The sequence below is a fragment of the Vigna angularis genome, chromosome 11 (genome assembly GCF_016808095.1).
Source record: "Vigna angularis cultivar LongXiaoDou No.4 chromosome 11, ASM1680809v1, whole genome shotgun sequence".
Classification (NCBI taxonomy): Eukaryota; Viridiplantae; Streptophyta; class Magnoliopsida; order Fabales; family Fabaceae; genus Vigna; species Vigna angularis.
In genome coordinates, this window is record NC_068980.1 from 3,878,240 (window position 1) to 3,897,400 (window position 19,161).

Here is a 19,161-nt window from a genome sequence, read left to right on the forward strand (position 1 = left end):
TTAGATTCATTCATTTTGGGATTTTCTTAAGAAAAAATTGCTTCTCAAGTAAAAAAGTCCATACTAGAAAAGGAGAGACAGCACAAATGGGAAATCAAAGTTGGTTTTAGAAACACTTTTAAGTATAATGATCCATCAAACAAAGCTGATATGCCCTCTCACATATCAGTAATGAGTGCTCAAATAAAAGGTGAGACTCAATGAATGAAAAAATAACATCATATATTTTATATATGTGTACTTGTTTTGCAATCCAATAAAGTTAAACTATAAAACATCTAGCTGTAAGGAGTTTTAATTACTTAATTACTAAATGGACACGAAACATTGAATAGAACAAAAAAACAGTAGAAGGATGCATGCATGTGTCATGTGTCATGTGTAGCAAGTGCATACCATCCTAAAACCTCAACTGGTTAATTATTATCTTATATTCATCTCTACCATTAATAATATTTTACTTTTCTTTTTCTCATCCAACCCAAATAGATTCACACAGTTCATCTTTTTCCTGCATCTGACACATAACGTGCTTCTTTCTTTCCCCACAACCAGAAATACTATTTCTATAATAGGTATACATGTATACTTCATACAAATTATGAATAGCACAATAAGAGTAGGAATAACCAACAATCCATCAAATCATGAAATAAGTTGTTAGAAGTTTCACCTCGATTAAAGATAAGACCAAATTATAATATATATAGGTGGAGTGTAAATCTCACCATCCAAGCCGGTTTGGTGGGATTGAGTTAGGCTTAAAACCACTTCTTAACATGGTATCAGAACTATGGTTAGAATCTATTCTAGAGAGATCTATGTGAACATTTTGTTCCATCCGTTGTCGGGTCACTACAAGACTAAAACACTCTGATAATTATCTTAATTGTAATCAATTGCCTAATGTAAACTTTAAATTTGCCAAAAAAGAGAGACACATATAGAGGTGGGGGTTGTTGCTTAGTTTTCTGCATGAAAAGACCAAAATTGAGTCGTTTTCTTCATCGATATTAGAGAAAGCCAAAAACAGAAACATTATCTTGTCATATTTTATATGTATGTGTGGTGTGATTGAATTAATCAAGGTAATATGAGAATGGTTGGTGTATATATATATATATATATATATATATATATATATATATATATATATATATATATATATATATATATATATATATATATATATATATATATATATATATATATATATATATATATATGAAATGTATATGTACATGGCATCTTGCTATTGCTACAACGTCAGAATATCCAAGTCTAGGTCACATGCAAATAAAAAAAAGAAAGAGGGTGATAATCTGGGACCATTAACTAAGCAAACAGTTTGCAGAAAAAATGATCATCTAGAATGCAACAATGACACTAGCAATATCATGTTGAATTGTGGTTTAGTTTATTGATATAGAAGAAGAGACGTAGGGGACCATTTCCATTATCTTGTAATAAACCCTAAGACAGAGAATGTTGAAGATAATATTAAGTGGTGAGTCCACAAAAATGGTGACATCCACGTCACTGGCAGATCTTTTTGGCAACTCTGAACGTTCAAGTTATTAAAGAAAGGCAAACAGAATAATGTTTATTATAGGAATCCCATGCTCCAAATTGTGTACTTGTTCCAATGGAAATAAAAATGAGAGGTTTGAATCTAAGGAAAATGTTAATTTATTGTGGTGTGTATTTCGAATGAGGTGGCAAGTATGGATAATTATTTATGATATAATGTTATCTTTATGTTAAAAAAAGGATGCGAAGAACATTGAAGACCACAAATAGAGTGAGTGGTGTTAGTATAAATGCAGACAAATGATGTAATATTCCACTCTGCATATCTACTTATCATCAGGTATTGTGGTTCACCAATATTAAATCTGTAGCACTTTTCCAATCACAGAGAAGAAGGCAGGCAGGCCTGAGTTCAACAGCCAATTACAATTCAATCATTTCCATGTTAGTTAGTTTTCTTCTCCACTCACACTCTCATATCTATTTTTCGATTCTTCCTTTTCCCTCCAATACTCTCACTAAAGCCAAAATCTCATCACTTCTTACTGTTCCTTATATCATTCATTAGCAATGCTCAAATGCCAAAATCATTCTTCTCTTTTCGTCTCCCTCTCTGTTTATATCTACCATCAAAATCATTACGTAAGTTTTAAACATTAAACACAGATATTATCTGTATAAATTAATTCAACACTACACACCAATATTTCCTATTGATTATAATTCATAGATTTCTTATCGATTCAAACCTTGAAATGTTTTGAGAAGACTATATATTTCAATCAAAATATTTCTTTTGTGTTTTTGGTATTCCTATGTTATGTACTGAAAATAATATAACTTTGAATAACAATTAAAAGAAAGTTTTAAACATAGTTTTACATTCATCTATATCAATAAATAAATATAAAGAAGATTTACTTTTTTGTGTGTTCATATTTATTTCCCAATTTAATGATATTTTTTGTTTTTTCAACAAAGTTAATATTTTTATTTTTAAAAGATATATATATATATATATATATATATATATATATATATATATATACAACTAAATATTATTTACACTTTTCTTATAATAAGTATAAATTTATTTCATATATTAATTTAGTTAAATTATAATATAATTACCTATTAATATTATATTATATTATAGATATTTAAAAAACTACAAACTCACATATATGTGTTTTCATTATTAGTATATATAAGGATGATTTTATTTTTGTTGTTCACATTTGATTTTCAGTTTTATCTATCAAACATTTTTAAAAAATAAAATAATTATTTTATCAATATTATTTTTTATTTATAAAGAAGATAAAATTTCTGTGGAGAATCTAAATTTTAATGGGACAGTGTTATACATAGGGAAGAAAGATAATAATAAATCATCAATATATAGTAATGCAGATATTTGATTAATTAGTTAATTATTTATATAATATTTATCAGTTGATTTGGCCATTCATTAAAAATGATGTAACCGTGTTTCATTATTTGTCGGTGATGATGGATTGGATTCTGAAAGGTGAAAAAGATGAGACGAAGAATACGCAATTTTTTTAAAGTAAGATTTTCTGAAACTTAATTTGTCGTCCCTACCAATATCACAACTTGGCCAATTTCTTTTTTAAGATATATCATCACCACAGCCTTGTGTATGGTTTGCACTCTTAAAACTCAATAATTAAAAATATTTTCTTTAAACAAACAATAATTTCGCTAAGAAAAAAGCCATTTTGTTATAAAATGACAACTTTCCGTTTTATCTCTTGTAAAATCAATATAAGGATAAATGAACCGAGGAATATGTAATTAATGAATAAAAGAAAATAAGTTTTTGGATATATTTGGATAAATCTCTTTTTAAGTTTTATTGGAGAAAAAAAATATATTAAATGTAACTTTAAGTCTATTTTTGATATTTAAAATTTAAGATAATCAAATTTTAATATAATTTCTACCGGTTTGAATAAATTACTCATTAAGATTATAATTTTATAATTATATAGAGTCTATTCCTAATATCTAAAAATAAGAGAAGAATCAATTAAATCATAATTTTGATTATTTTTCCACTCAATTCCAAACTAGTAAAATAAGATGAATGATCAATTCATCTAACAACAAACATAAATTAATTCACAAACGTATAAGCAAGATCATACTTTAATAAATAAATTGTCCATAATTGTTGAAATTTCATCTATTATTTTTTCATTTTAACTTTTTTTTGGTGTTGAAAATTACAAAAACAAACTAAATTAAGATAAATTTAACTGAAAATTAACATAATCAAAATAAAATAAACATCTAATTCATTTCAAAATTAGTTTAAATTAAACACTTATCAAATTAAATTAGAAATAGTCTAAGATTTTGATTTTGAGACAATTTAAAAATCCTTTATTATCAAGTTATAGATGCGACATATATGTATTCGAGTTAAATGTACTCAAGAAATTAAATTGAAGATGTTTCATGATGAACAAATAAAAGTCATACATCAAATTATACAAATATAGACAAGTTGTCAAGCACAAGTCAATCTTGACAAGAAAGGATTTTTTTTTTCAACTTGTTCTTCTTTACCTAAAACTTAGTGTTTGCATCCATATGGGGATATAAAGGATTCGTGTGAAATTTGTTTATATAAAAATTTAATTATAAGGTGTGGGTGCGTCCACATCTGTGTGAGAAATGCGCTCATACAAGACAAAATTTGACTAAATAAGTATAATTAGGTGTTAAATAAACCATATTAGACTTTGTCCTCCTAAATGTAAAAAATATATGAAAAAAATAACACTTTAGATTCATTTATAAAATTTTACAGCTAAGGTTCTATTACAGGAAGTAAAAAATAAATTGGTAAATTTGGTGGAGAAGATTTTTTACTGATTTAAAAACTAAAAACATGTAAAATCCGCGTTTTACCTTGAAACTATCAGTCTCATCCAAAACGGTCCAAAGGAAAGAATTTGGATTTTACTTTAACCTTCAATTTTCTATTTGTTCGTTATATATTACTCATTCATACAAGATTATTTTTGTATTTTGTTTTTTTTACTAATTTCTTTAAACTTAAACAATTTTTTTAAAAAATATTTATCGTCAATTAATTTTCAATTAAATAATTCAAAATTTTAGTTTATTTCTTATATATATTTCTATCAGAATATTTATGTGGTCTATTTATTGCATCTACTCAAAATATGATGTTGTGTAATTTTTGAAAACTAATAAAGTTCATTTGCCTTTTATTTTCAAAAAACTGTTTTTAGTTTTCAATATAAAATAGGAAAAGCTGCTTATATATATAGTTGGTGATGAAGGGCTGTACAAAAAATATAGCAGATCGTAAAATTGAAGGAGAAGTTAAAAATAAAGATGGAAAGTAGAAGAAGATTTGGTACTTGTTTTTGCTTTTATTTTTATTTTAAAACACCTGTTTGTTGGAATTAAGCCGAGTTTGGTAGTTAGTTGGTCGTTATTAATTAACTGTCCAGTTGCTTTTCATTTTATAAATCATGAACCTCTGTTCTTGTAAAGTATCCTTTTTGAGATCAGTATGAATAATACATTTTCTGTGTGTTTGAGTTTTACTCTTTCTTTCTCTATTCATCTCCTTGATCGTTCGGTGTAAAGGTCTTAAACCGATCGGTGGTGTTCGTGTTCTTGCTAGGTCATTCGGTCATCTACGTTACAGTACTGTGTGTTCGTAGTGTTCGGCTAGGGACGTTCGTTCTCTAGTCGCATACGACACTCATACCGTTCGGCTGTGACGCTAGGTGCAAACCCTTGGTTTTCCTTCTATTCCTAACAGTGGTATCCAGAGCTTCATGTTCGTGATTGGGAGCTTCGTATTCATCTAGGGCTTGGCGGAAGCTTGTCAGAAAAGTGATTGAAGCATAAAGAAGATCAAGACTGTGTTTCTTGGTGAAAGATCGAGGGTGTAAAGAATGGCCAGTAGAGATATGTCTGTTAATCTACCTGTTCTCACAGACAAGAACTGGGGCAGATGGAGCACACAAATGCGTATCTTGTTTTGTGTTCAAGATGTCAATAGCGTAATGGAGGGAGCAGTTTCTGCGTCTGATTTGCGCGGCATTGAGAAAGAGGAGTTTAAGAGGAAAGATGATAGAGCCTTGTTGATTATCCATCAGTGTGTGGAGGATAAGCATTTTGAGAAGATACAAAATGCGGCTTCAGCAAGAGAAGCATGGAACATCTTGGTGGGCTATCATGCCGGAGGGGAAAAAGTGAAGAAAGTAAAGCTTCAGTCGTTGAGGAGACAGTACGAGCACCTACTGATGGAGGATGGTGATAAGGTGAGTGAGTTTTTCAGTAAAATACTCTCAATTGTTAACCAGATGAAAAGCTGTGGTGACACTGTTACTGATCTCATGGTGATTGAGAAAATCATGCGGTCACTGCCCTCAACATTTGATCATATTGTGGTGGCAATAAAGGAGTCGAGAGACCTTGGAAAACTCAAAATAGAGGAACTACAAAGCTCTTTGGAGGCGTATGAAATGAGGATGCGTGAAAGAAATCCCATCAAACGCGAGGAGCAGGTTTTGAAGGCTCAACATGTAGAGAAGAAGACATTCAAGAAATGGAAAGGGAAAAATGGTAAAGGGAAGTGGAGAAAAGATAGGAACAAAGATGATCAGAATGAGTCTTCAACAGAGGATGAAGGCAAATCTGAGAAGAATTTCCAGAAGAAAGACAAACGGGATATTGAGTGTTTTAATTGTCATAGGTATGGGCATTACGCTACTGAGTGTTATGCTGAAAAGAAAGAGTAGAAAAAGGGTCAAGGAAAGGAGGCCTATGCAGCTCAAGTGGAGTATGATTCAGAACCAATCATATTGATGACAACTACATCTGAAGTAAGTTCACCCTCTCAAGACAAATCGTGGTATTTGGATTCGGGATGTTCGAATCATATGACCTGCAACAGAGATTGGTTAGTAAATTTTGCTGAGTCCGAGAGGAGCATGGTGAAATTTGCTGATGAGAGCACCTCGAAGGTAGATGGAGTTGGTGATGTGGTTATCAAAAGGAAGAATGGCTCGCGTATCATTCTAACTGGTGTACTGTTTGTGCCTGCGATAAGGTACAATCTTCTGAGTATTGGCCAGTTAATTCAAAAAGGTTTTACGGTAGTAATGGGATATTTCAATAAGGTTGAAGTGTTTGACAAAAAGAAGAACTTGATCTTGAGGAGCAAGATCTCGAAGGATAAAACTTTTCAGATCAACCTAGTGAAGTCTGCAATGAGTGAAGAATCTGGCGAGATCACTACTGATACACGGACTGGTGACGAGGAAGGTTTGGTGCATGTAGCTATGCTTGCATGCACAAACTCGATCGGTCAAACAGAGGATGAAGATATGTTTGCATGCGCAGAACCGATCGGTCAAACCGAGGCCTTGAAGAAGTCCGTGTGGAAGGAGGAAATCGTTGAAGTGAATGCTACCAAAAAAGCATGGGGAGTCGGTGTCACTGGTGAAACGAGACATGGAGAACACCGTTCGGTCACGTCTTTCAGTCAGGGAGTCATGGGAGAACCAAGACATTACGAACACCGTTCGGTCAAGTCATTCAACCACACCCGACCTCAGCATTCATTCAACCGGTGTCACACAAGAGCGTCAAAATGACAACCACACTCAAACCGGTCGGTCATGTCACTCAGTCGCTCTTTCGAACCGTTCGGCCTTGTCTGCACAGCTCACACAAGTTGGCGTCCGCCTTCGTCACGTGACTGGCAAGATCACACCGTTCGCTCACACATCGATCGGTCAAAACCGTTCGGTTGTCTCAACGTGATGCACGGGATAGGCTGGAAAGAATGGTTGCTTCCCCGCTAAGTGCTCGGCTTAGAGGGGAGTGTTGGAATTAAGCCGAGTTTGGTAGTTAGTTGGTCAGGACAGTTATTGATTAACTGTCCAGTTGCTTTTCATTTTATAAATACTGAACCTCTGTTCTTGTAAAGTATCCTTTTTTAGATCAGTGTGAATAATACATTTTCTGTGCGTTTGAGTTTTACTCTTTCTTTCTCTGTTCATCTCCTTGATTGTTCGGTGTAAAGGTCTTAAACCGATCGGTGCTGTTCGTGTTCTTGCTGGGTCGTTCGGTCATCTACGTTGCAGTACTGTGTGTTCGTAGTGTTCGGCTAGGGACGTTCGTTCTCCAGTCGCATACGACACTCATACTGTTCGGCTGTGACGCTAGGTGCAAACCCTTGGTTTTCTTTCTATTCCTAACACTGTTTAATTAGAAAATAATTTTCAAAACTCAATATATTTTGAATGATAAATTGATTGTTTGTGAAAATTGTTTCTATTTTTAGAAAATAACTTTTAAAACTTACAAAAATGAAAAGTGAATCAAACAAGCCCTTCTGTTTCTTTGAATTTCAGGTGTATATATTCATAAACTCCCTTGTAAGTCATGGTTTGATGGTTCAGTACATAAGAAATATTCTAATTATTTTAAAAAGATTGAATTAAGTTATAAAATTATTCTTCAATAATAATTAGAACGGATCTTAGCTACAAAAAGCAAAATTTGAAAATTGAAATCATAGACTTTTTAAACCTTTATCTGAGGCATGCACATCAAGTTGGAAAAATCGTATTATTTAATATAACCTAAACTGGCCCGACATATAGTGCCACACTCTCTCTGCTGAGGGCACCACACACAAACTTTGGATGCTACATTTATCTAACAATAGTTTTTAGAATAATATCTCTATCCATTTTCAATATTATATATTTCTGAGAAAACATATTAACCATTTCTGCCTATATTCTTCACTTTTTTTGTCTTCTTCCGCTTTCTCTTTTCTTTCTGTGCTGCCCTTTGCAGAAGTCAAGAGCCGTAATATCCATCACACTCTTCATCAAGCAGCATGGCTTCTCTGTCAACTGAATCCGTTCAAGTTTTCAATTTTCTCACACACCATTCTTTCTGCAATCCTACTTCTAAAAAATCAAGCTTTTTTATTTTTCTTCATATTTCTGTTTTCCGGATGTTGAGAGTAGATGTTAGCTAGCCAACTGTTCAACATTCCCAATGAAAGGCGAATCAAAGAACACCCAAAAAAAGTCTTTACTATGTGATTATATATTAATGCTTTAGACTATTCATAAAGGATTCAAAAGGGTATATATATATATGCTATAAAAACAATAAAATGTACAATATTGCAGAGTGTTAGTTAATCTTGTCTTTGTGTTTGAGGAACCTATAAGGCAAATCCATGCATATGATTAGAAGATATGATAAATTAATCAGAAATTTGGGCTTGAAAATGCATAGGGGAAGGTGGAACTGGGGGAGAAAAACATCTGTCAGATAAGTTCAACATGAATAATAAAGTGGTGTGTATGGGTAGAGGAAAGAACAAAAGAAAAAGAAAAATGGTGAAAGTTACATGAACATATTGATCTATTACTCTGATTATTTCCACGTAGCAGGTGATGTCATCATGAAAAAACGACCAAACGAACGGTGGATATGCAAAATGGCTTATAAAAAATAAGGAGTGAGTACGACAAGGCGTATATATAAATGTTGGTAATGGTTGCATAGGAGGCAGCAAGCGATAGATAAAGAAAGAAAGAACCCTGGAGAGAAAAGATTCCATTTACAGAAGTAGTGGTGTGTGAAAATGGTTCAACAGGAAGTGCGTAAAGGTCCATGGACAGAACAGGAAGATTTCAAACTGGTGTCGTTTGTTGGCTTGTTTGGAGACCGTAGATGGGACTTTATTGCTAAGGTATCAGGTTTGAAGGTGGCGGGAGACAGTAAAATAGGCATTAGGCATACATTATGGAAGAACCACCCTAGCTTTAACCACCTCACTTTGTTGTAGGTTTGAATAGAACAGGTAAAAGTTGCAGATTACGATGGGTTAATTACCTTCATCCTGGTCTCAAACGTGGAAAGATGACACCCCAGGAAGAAAGACTCGTGCTTGAGCTTCACTCAAAATGGGGAAATAGGTTTGATGATCATAACCAAACATATTATATATGCTCAACTTCACTACTTTCTTAGTTCCTTTGTCTTTTTTTCTTATGTTGTTTCAAACCAAAACTTATATACATGTATATATAATTAGTATTTCTGCAAATTGTTCAGGTAAAACTTCGAATCAACAGTCTGAAACCATTATAACTGAGTTTTATGCTTTGTATCATTGACCCTTTGACTCAAAATCTAATGATATCCAGGTGGTCAAGGATCGCTCGCAAGTTACCAGGGCGCACTGACAACGAGATCAAGAACTACTGGAGGACTCTGATGAGGAAAAAGGCTCAGGACAAAAAAAGAGGAGAAGCTGCATCATCATCAACACCGACAAAACCTTCTTCCAGTGTTCATTCCTCAATATCAGTATCCTCAAAGAAGCATGAAGTGGATCCACACGCTTCAAAAAAGGCAGGAGAAGAGAGCTTTTACGACACAGGAGGAGCTTCAACTCAAGATGAAGGTGAAGGTGAGTTCTCAATGGATGATATATGGAAAGATATTGACATGTCAGAAGAGAACAACAGTTTTGTTTATGGAGAGAGTGAAGAGGGTTGCAACCCATCTGCATCATCGTGGGAGTATTGTTATGACCATCTGTGGGTGATGATGGATGAGGAACCATATTTTTATGCATTAAGCGGCTAATAGTATGATATTCTATTCTTTTTTCCAACCAATATTTTGTTGATAGCGTATGTGTGGCAGTGGCATGCAGCTAAAGTCTAACCTGTATAGCATTGTTGCGTCTTTAAGCTTTTGGAAGGGTTCGGTTTCACAGTAGGTAGTAGTAGTAGTGAGTGTGACCCAGCTGTAATAATTTTCAGATTAGGCATAACTCTAGTTTATATCTCAATGTTGGTTTCAGTGCTTCTACTTTCTAAAAACATCCAATAGGATAGCTAGTTGGCCCTTCTCATTGTAAAATATCAAGCACTTGTTTGCATCTCAATTTCAGTTTTAATTTCAGTCTCATCTACACTTCTCCCACATCTCACATGCTCCTTTTATTCACAACTGTATCAATAGTATAAAGCTATGCGATCGACATGCAGATGTCAACACAAACATATGTGCTCATTTCGATCCAAAAGGGTCTCATAAACAAGCTTTAAAATGAACCTTAATATCGAGGAAACACTGCTATGATTCACTGCCGATGAATCTTAATTTTCACGAAAACACACAGTAGGAAAAACAATAAAAAAATAAGAAAGTTTTATCTTCTTAAAAAAATAATAAATATTTATAAGTTTATAATTAAGTCTTGAATCATTCTTAAAATTAATTTATAAGTTTAAAAGGTTAACATGTATATAAAAATATAAATAATAGATTTTGTAAAAATATAAGAAACATCACATTTATAAAAAAGGGTCTGATAAACAAGCTTTAAATGAAGCTTAATATATTGGAAACAGACCCAAGATTCACTCCCATGAATCTTAATTTTCAGAAAACACAAAGTTTTATCTTCATTAAAAAAATAATAAATAATTTTAAGTTTAGAATAAAGTATTGAATATAATCATTCTTAAAATTAATTTTTAAATTTTAAAGTTGATATGTTTACAAAAATATAAATAATAAACTTTTGTAAAATAAAATAAAACATTTATAAAAATACAATAAACTTTGTAAAACTAATTGTTGAACTCGTCTAATTAAAATATTAACAAAATTATTTAATATATTTGTTTAAACTAGTTGAAATATATATTATTTAATATGGACAAACTTGCATAACTTTGTCTAATCATATAAAACAAATAAAATCATTGTATTACTAAATTTATTTCATATATATTAATTGATTTATTTAATATTTATAAGACTGGTCTCATATTATAATATATAATAAATATCTTTTGAATTACTTGTCAATAAAATAAATAGATAATAAGATTAATTTGCTAGTATTTATTTTTATAATAGATAACTTTTTCTTATAGTACAATAGATGTCAACTATTAAATAAAGTGTTTCAGGATGAAAAAAAAATGTTTTTGTTAGCTAAAATTTTATATAGAGTCAAGGAACTATATATATGTTTTCAGAGTTAAAACTGTCAACTATAGGAACATACAGTTTATGATTTTTAAACCTCATGAATCTGTCTCAAATCACCTATAAAATAAATATATAATTAAAATATGAACTACATATGTTTAATTAACACATTATAATTTTTACTTTTTTCCTCAGTATTTTATTTTAAAATATTTAAAAACTTTGAAAACATTTTGATGTTCATTTAAAATATACACAATTTGATAATATTAAATAACTCAATTTAAAAAAAAAATCAATATCCGCATGATAAAAAAGCTTGATATATACCACTGAAAGATAGCATTTCATATAAAAGGAAAATGATAATGGAGTGTAATGCATACTTTTTTTCACCTCACTTTCTCCCCAATGTCAATACAGAAGAAAGAAAAAACATTTTTTTTTACATTCGTTTTGTCCTTTTAAAAAAAATTCAAATATCTTATTCTCTATAGTCGATGATCTTCCTGTTTTAATTTATTCAGTTGATTTGTTTTTCATTTATCTCTTTCACGTCCAAACAAAAGGGCGCCATTAAATATTTAGTTAAATTAAGATTCGAGTCCTGAAAATAAAAATTTAAACTGGCAATGAAGTTTGCTAACAGCAATATATAAGATGAAATGAACATTACATAATGAAAGAAAGAGAGATGTTCTTATGTTACAGAGTTCAAAGGAATGAACAACAGAAACACAAGCAAATGCTAGAGAAAGAACAGAGGAATGAGAAGAAACATAAGCAGAGAGAAAGGCATCCCAGTTCAATTAATAATCAGTGACGGGGAGCTGTTCATGAGTGTTTTGGGTGATGAACAAAATCTCGTAGACAACAGCAGCAATGGCAGCACCGGCGAATGGGCCGACCCAATAAACCCAATGGTTAGCCCAAGTCCAACTGACAACAGCAGGCCCAAAAGATACAGCAGGGTTCATGGATGCACCGTCAAAAGCACCACCGGCTAAGATGTTAGCACCAACTATGAAACCAATAGCAATGGGAGCAATTATGCCAATGTCACCCTTCTTTGGATCCACTGCAGTTGCGTACACCGTGTAAACCAAACCAAAAGTCATCACAATCTCAAACACCAGAGCGTTCCCTGCTCCAACACCGGAAGAAAGTGCAAATGCAGATGTTTCCTACAATGTAACACACAAAACATAAATTTAACACAAGTACGAATGATGTTGAGGAAAGTGAGGTTGTTTATGTTATGTTATGGTGTGTACCATTCCACCAGTGGCAAATTTAAGGAGCAAGCAAGCAACCACAGAGCCAAGCAACTGAGCAATCCAGTACAAAATGCTTCTGAAGAGAGTAATGTGGCCTCCGACAAAGGCACCGAAAGTGACAGCAGGGTTCACATGACCACCAGAAATGTTTGCACCAACTGAGACAGCAACAAAAAGTGCAAATGCATGTGACAGTGACGCTGCCACTAACCCTGCTGGTGTTGCTGAACCATTGTTTGTCAGCTTATCTGCCAAACCATAACAACTTAGGTCTTAGAAGATAACCACCAAATATATATAAACTATGATACTGTTATATTGTTCTTACTGCTACATGCATGTTCAAAGCAACACAAAGTTTAATAACCAAAGAGAAGGTGCTTACTAAAAGCCATGCCAGAGCCTTCCCCGGCAAAAACGAAAATGAGCATTGAGATGAACTCGGCAAGAGCAGCCTTAAGCGCGTCCGCATGGCTCAACTCCGAAGAATTTCCAACGGCAATTCTAGAAATCGGCATTTTCTTCTTCTTCTCTCTGATTCTATGTTTTTGTGAGTTTGGAATGGAAGAGAAGAGAATGAATGCCTTAACTTGAATGATGTAGTTCGTTGTGAATTTTTGTGGAGTGGTCAAGGTTGTTTTATAGTACTACAAAACACAGTGTTAGCGAAGTTTAAGGCACGAGGAACAAAATGTTAAGGTAAAAGAAGGAAATTCAAAGTTTTGCCACCTGTCTATTGTCTAGGGTGGCGGAGGGAGGAGCCTCCCGGTTGCTCTTGTGATGACACGTGTACAAGATGATTTGGACCGGTCACTGGACACCGACCAATTGCGTATGCGTTGTGGGCCCTTCAATCAATTGGCAGCTTTTGGACCAAACCTACCCTTTGAATTTTTACTGGGCGGTGATGTGGACCGGCCCAATAATGTTGGATTCATTATTATTCATCATTATTAGCTCACTCTCTAAAGTAACCTTGTCAACTGATTTGTTTTGCAAACAAAAAACTTGATTATTATTAATACCTGTAATGGGTGTGTGAAATTCAGTCAATGAATTTATTTAGGTGGATTGGTTCATACGCATACAATTATTTCTTCTTTTCAAGAATGGGAAATGAGTCAAATACAAGTGTAATTGATTTATCTAGCAACTTGTTGTGAAGTTGGAGTTGTGCCAGATTGGTTTCAAGCTGTGGGATGGAAAAATTGATTAGGTTGAACATTATTAAGAGCTGAAATATTGCTCTGAAGAGGCAAATATGAAGGGAGTATTCAATTATATGTGAGCCTACCAATATGATGCATGAGGAGCCACAAGTATTTTCAAACATTCCTGACCTACAGCCTTTAAATTATCTTAATTTTTTAGCTTATCTCATTCTTTCTTTATTGTTATGGTCGGCTTAAAGGACCAAACTTTGAAACCAAGCTTGCATTTTCTTTTTCTGGTCTGCCAATACTGAGAGAAGAAAACTATTACAAAATTATGTCGCAACTTGGAGGCAGCCAGCAACTCCCCTAACGTATGTATATGTATGTACGAATTATCTCTAAGGATTAAAGTAGATTTGTATTTTAGGATGAACGGTCTCAAAAGTATCTAATGTTTTATTTTTAATTAATCACAGTTTTCTGTGATGATCATAAATAGGTTTTCGTTGATATACTACTGTATATTTATAGTATAATGTTGTAAATTATTTAGAAAAATAGTAAACTGTTCATTTAGTATTTAGAATTTACTCGATATTAATTTAATTATTAGTAATTTTATCATATCAAATAAGTCCATCAAAGAATTGTTTAAATGTCTAAAGCTAATTTTTCAATATATAAGCATGACCTTTCAGTTAAGTTACTTATAATTAAAATGGCTGTGAGTAATACTCATGATAGCTTTAGAGACGAAAACGTATAGACAAGGGAAATGTAAAACTTACCTTTCTTTCACTCCATATATTTTCACATATCATAGAACTAAAGCCGTATTCATGATAGCTAGTGAGTGGTCATACTTGATTAAGCTTAAACTAACCTTACGCATGAAGATAATTGGAAATTTCCGAACGAGTTTGTAAATTCAAATGCAGACTTCCATTATACATTTAAAAATATAATTAAGAACTAAAAAAACAATTAGGCTTAATCTCTCAATTTCGAAAAATAATTTGAACATTCAAATTATATTAAAAGCTAACAACAATAATAAAAAACAATAATTTGATTTTCTCGAATTTATTGTTTAAAGATTAAAAACAGTTTTTGAAAACCATAATTTTAAGAATCATAACCTAATTCGCAGATTAAAACATAATTTATTCAAATTCGCACGTCCTTAATTTGGATTCTACATCCCAGATAGATACCCCGCCAAGGGATTCATCCTAACAGATAATAAGAAGACGAACAAAGAACTAAGTGAAAAAATCAGAATTGAATGCACAGCATGTTTTTCAGATAAAGGCTGCTGAGTATTTCATAATTGCTTAGTATGGATTCCTCAATCACATTAAGTAAATAACTGAAATGGAAATGTATACAACGTCTTCATTTATTACAATTTGTAAAACTTAAACAAGAAAAGCTCTCTTCAGACATCTAATACGATGTGCAAAGGCGGTGCAAATCTTCCATTCCGAAATCACCTGGAAATATTACAAACAGCATAAATTTTCCATGCAAAGACTTCGTGAAAATTTTAGAGCAGAGTATGTTCAGAACATGATCTCCTGACATAAATGGTTTGGGAAAACTACGGTATAGTATTAAAAGCTGCTGAAAAGCAAACTACAGAAAGTCCCAAAAACATACACGATTGATAAAACTATTTTCCCTTAGGTGTTAGCAATCGAGCATCATTGTAAGAACAAAAACTCCAAGGTCCCAATAATTATCACATTAAAGTAATCATAGAGTGCATCCATTCATCAGAACTGCTTGTTATGAACTACTCAAGCACGTTTAAGTAAACAACCAAAATGAAAATAGGAACACGGAGAGAGTGTGCAACATCTCTTTTATTACAATTTGTAAAACTAAAACAAACAAAGCTCACTGAACACATCCAATACAATGTGCAAATCTTCCATTCCAAAGTCACCTGAAAAGATAGGTATAGCATGGCATCCTATTAATTGAATCTACAAATTTATGTGTGAATATGATTAAGAGATAACACGACAAACAATTGCCAAGATTGCAAGAAGTGGTTCAAACATCAAAGTCCATTGCAAAATAAGATAAAAAATATTTGTAGAGATGTTTAACATTCGGTTCCTCGGTAAGGTTAGCAACAACTAAGCAAACCCAATATCATGAAAAACCATTCATATTATTGAAATTAATTCTTAGATCATCGCCTGAAATTCCAAACCTAAAACACCTCATGATCTTTCAAAAAAATATAATATCACACTTTGATCTTCACCGGAATCATGTTTCAGTAACAACTCATTAAATAAACCGCGCATTAAATAATTCACATCCATCAACTTGAAAATTGCATACACTTAGGCACATCCACAATATAAGATTTGAATTTTGAATGACAGTCAAGTTTAAGGGCCATCACACTTTTAGTACATCAACAGAGCCACATCAATGAAACTAAAGCAGAGGATAGACAGTAATGAGCAGAGGATAGACAGTAATGCAACATATAAAGAAATGGGACTAAGAAAGAGGATGAAAATGAGTATGAGAAGCTTTGAACTGCTGTAATAGTTCATAACGTGTTTTATATCAAATCAACCACGTCAATTGAACAAATATCATGACTGCGTGGGCCAGATTATGCATACTTTAAACCACAGATGCTCTCATTTTACCAGAATTCATGAACATTTTTACCAAACTGATTGGTCGGGAAAAAAATTATAGCTAAAAAACTAGAATGTCCAATTTCCGGCACACGAAGAATCTGGTATATTGCATCAGATATGTGCATTGAACTCCAACGAGTTAAAATTAAATATCAAAAATCGAATACACGAGAAGCGCATTTGTATAAAAAGAAGAAAATAAAAAAGGGCAAAACGTGTGAGAAAAAATCTAGGGTTTGGTGGGAGGAGCGTTACCTCTTGTGTGCCTGGACGAATTTTGAATTTTTGGCGTCCTCCTCTGCGGAAAATGAAACCATGGGAAATAAGATTCAAAACAAAAATCAAATTTCAGGGAAAAAAAAAAGAGGATTGGGGATGAGAAAAGAAGAAAGTGGATTTACCAGTTAGGCCAAGAGAAAATTTGGTGATCACAGTTCCGGTGACGGCGAATCCGACCAGGAAGGGCCAATTTCGCTTCCATTCCCGCTTGAAGAAAACAGACCAAGGATCGAACAGACGCATTTTTTCTTCGCTTCTCTTTCTCTTCCTTTCACTCTCTGCTCCACTCCAACATCTAATACCTGCTATTCTCTTCCGCTATTGCCTCACCCTCAAACCCAACGGGCTTTGCTAGGCCCAACACTCTTTAGTGGGCTTGTTATCGGGACCAATCAAAATTACCTGTTTTAGAAATTTTCCTTAATAAACTTACTATAATTTCTGGAATATGATTTCTGGAACAAATTACCAAAATAAGATTTCTAAAGTAGGGTTTTCCAAATGAAATTTCCGACATGAAATGCATTCAAAATAAGTTTACTACAATAGGATTTCCAACTCTTTTTGAAATGGAATTTTCTGAAATGATCTTTTTTCTACAACACTTCCCTCTCTTAGGGTGTGTTTAGTTGGAGGTAATGGGGGAAGAGTGATTGGAGGAGAGTGATTGAGTGGATTTGAGAGGATTTGAGGGTGATTTTTTTGTGTGTTTATTTGAGTGGATTTGAAGGTAATTGAGAGTGAATTTTGGGTTGAAGTTTGTGAGAATTAGTGTAGGATTTGATTGATGTGACAATTTTAAAAAATTAGTTTAATTAATAAAAATTGAAGATTACCAAAATACCCCTAATTATTAAAATAATATAAAATGTTATATTTAATTATAAAAATATTTATAAAGAAAAAAAATTTAACATTAATTTTGAAAATATACAAAAATTATAACTTAGTAAATAAGCTCTTCTTTTCCATGGCAACCAGAAAAGACAAAGCCATAGGCATTAAATTAAAAACCACATGTAGCTGCGTGGCAGTGTGGAAACACAATCGCATCACATACAGGGATGAAGAGAAGAAGCGGAAGAGATATCTTCCATGGTGCTGTTTAAGATGAAGGAGGTTGCCGAAACCTATCTGGGTTCAAGCGATGATCACTGTCCCTGCTTATTTTAGCAACATGCAGAGACAAGTAAGGACACATATGACATTTCACATAAAATCCCTCCAAATCTTCGCAATACAGCGAGATGATTGAAATTGGCATATCCCGCAAATCAGCACAATCTCTTCCTCGCATATCCATCAAAACGAACACCTTCCATCTCGCAAATCATTCCTCACAATCTCTCTTCAACAGTGTTTACTCCTCATCCGAACACAGCCTTATTTTTGTATCCTCAAATATTGTTTATAATTGTAATTTTAAAAATATACTGTCTAATACAAATGACAAGAAAATTGATTTCATTTAAATGAAGTATCGAATATATTAATTAATTAGACTTGATATATAAAGATTAACTCTTATATTACATACTGATATTAGACTCCTAATGATCCATATTATACTTAGAAACAAATCAAGAAGAGTGTAACAAAGAAGATTAATTACTTAAATTTTATGAGAAAAAGAAAAGTGATCCCAACTACTATTTAATTATTGTAAGACACAAATAAGGCATCATGGTTATAAAAAAAACAGTGAAGAACATCTTTAGCTCTCTTGTTCCGCTGTAATCATTAATCTTCCTCGTGGTCTTAATTCCACCGTTTGTAGTTTAACTAATAATCATACTTCTTTACAATTGAAAAATTTGTCCCGAATTCCATAAGAATATTCAAAGGCTGAATAATGATTAATGAGGGGAACAAAAGTGTCTATTTATCTCATCCTCCAAGATTATGATCTACCTTGTTCGTTGCTGTCTTTCTTTTCTTGGTTTTGTCTCCCTTGATTCCATTTTTTACCTTTACAAAACATTGCGAATAATCATCCCCATGCAATCGCACACTTGTTGAAATGATTATGACGGAGCTTTTGTTCAAACTCCTCCACTCAATAACGATTTTCATTAAATAGTGTAGATTTTGACTAATGAAGCGCCTGAAATCATTACAATTGAAATTACTCTCCACTTGTTGGTTCATCATTGACTTCTGCTAATTATTTCTTCACCGGAGCCCTCTTCA

At 32.8% G+C, this 19,161-nt stretch overlaps 3 protein-coding genes across 8 annotated transcripts; 1 reads left to right on the forward strand and 2 right to left on the reverse strand.

Annotated features, from left to right (window-relative positions):
* Positions 1-1,836: 1,836 nt before the first annotated feature.
* LOC108334426 (transcription factor MYB48) lies at positions 1,837-10,557 on the forward strand. Of its 5 annotated transcripts, none has more exons than XM_052870835.1 (4): positions 1,852-1,974; positions 9,027-9,335; positions 9,425-9,554; positions 9,786-10,557. In XM_052870835.1, exons 2-4 carry the CDS (start codon positions 9,221-9,223, stop codon positions 10,228-10,230), a joined length of 690 nt encoding a protein of 229 aa, XP_052726795.1. In that variant the 5' UTR covers positions 1,852-1,974; positions 9,027-9,220; the 3' UTR covers positions 10,231-10,557. The 5 variants fall into 5 exon arrangements, with proteins under 5 accessions (XP_052726792.1, XP_052726793.1, XP_052726795.1 ...); XM_052870834.1 differs by having other exon boundaries at positions 1,858-1,974; positions 8,416-9,335; XM_017570265.2 differs by lacking the exon at positions 1,852-1,974 and having other exon boundaries at positions 4,693-9,335.
* Positions 10,558-12,246: 1,689 nt separating this feature from the next.
* LOC108333315 (aquaporin TIP1-2) lies at positions 12,247-13,489 on the reverse strand. Its single transcript, XM_017568722.2, has 3 exons — positions 13,255-13,489; positions 12,867-13,117; positions 12,247-12,776 (listed from the first exon to the last, which is right to left on the reverse strand). Exons 1-3 carry the CDS (start codon positions 13,385-13,387, stop codon positions 12,402-12,404), a joined length of 759 nt encoding a protein of 252 aa, XP_017424211.1. The 5' UTR covers positions 13,388-13,489; the 3' UTR covers positions 12,247-12,401.
* A 1,797-nt stretch (positions 13,490-15,286) lies between these two features.
* Positions 15,287-17,277, reverse strand: LOC108333198 (ATP synthase small subunit 6-A, mitochondrial). Of its 2 annotated transcripts, XR_001832540.2 has the most exons (3): positions 17,094-17,190; positions 16,948-16,990; positions 15,287-15,516 (listed from the first exon to the last, which is right to left on the reverse strand). XR_001832540.2 is itself a non-coding variant. In XM_017568570.2 (2 exons), the coding sequence occupies exons 1-2, from the start codon at positions 17,212-17,214 to the stop codon at positions 16,944-16,946; spliced, it is 168 nt and encodes a 55-aa protein (XP_017424059.1). In that variant the 5' UTR covers positions 17,215-17,277. The 2 variants fall into 2 exon arrangements, 1 of the variants encoding a protein (XP_017424059.1); XM_017568570.2 differs by lacking the exon at positions 15,287-15,516 and having other exon boundaries at positions 16,944-16,990; positions 17,094-17,277.
* Positions 17,278-19,161: the final 1,884 nt, after the last annotated feature.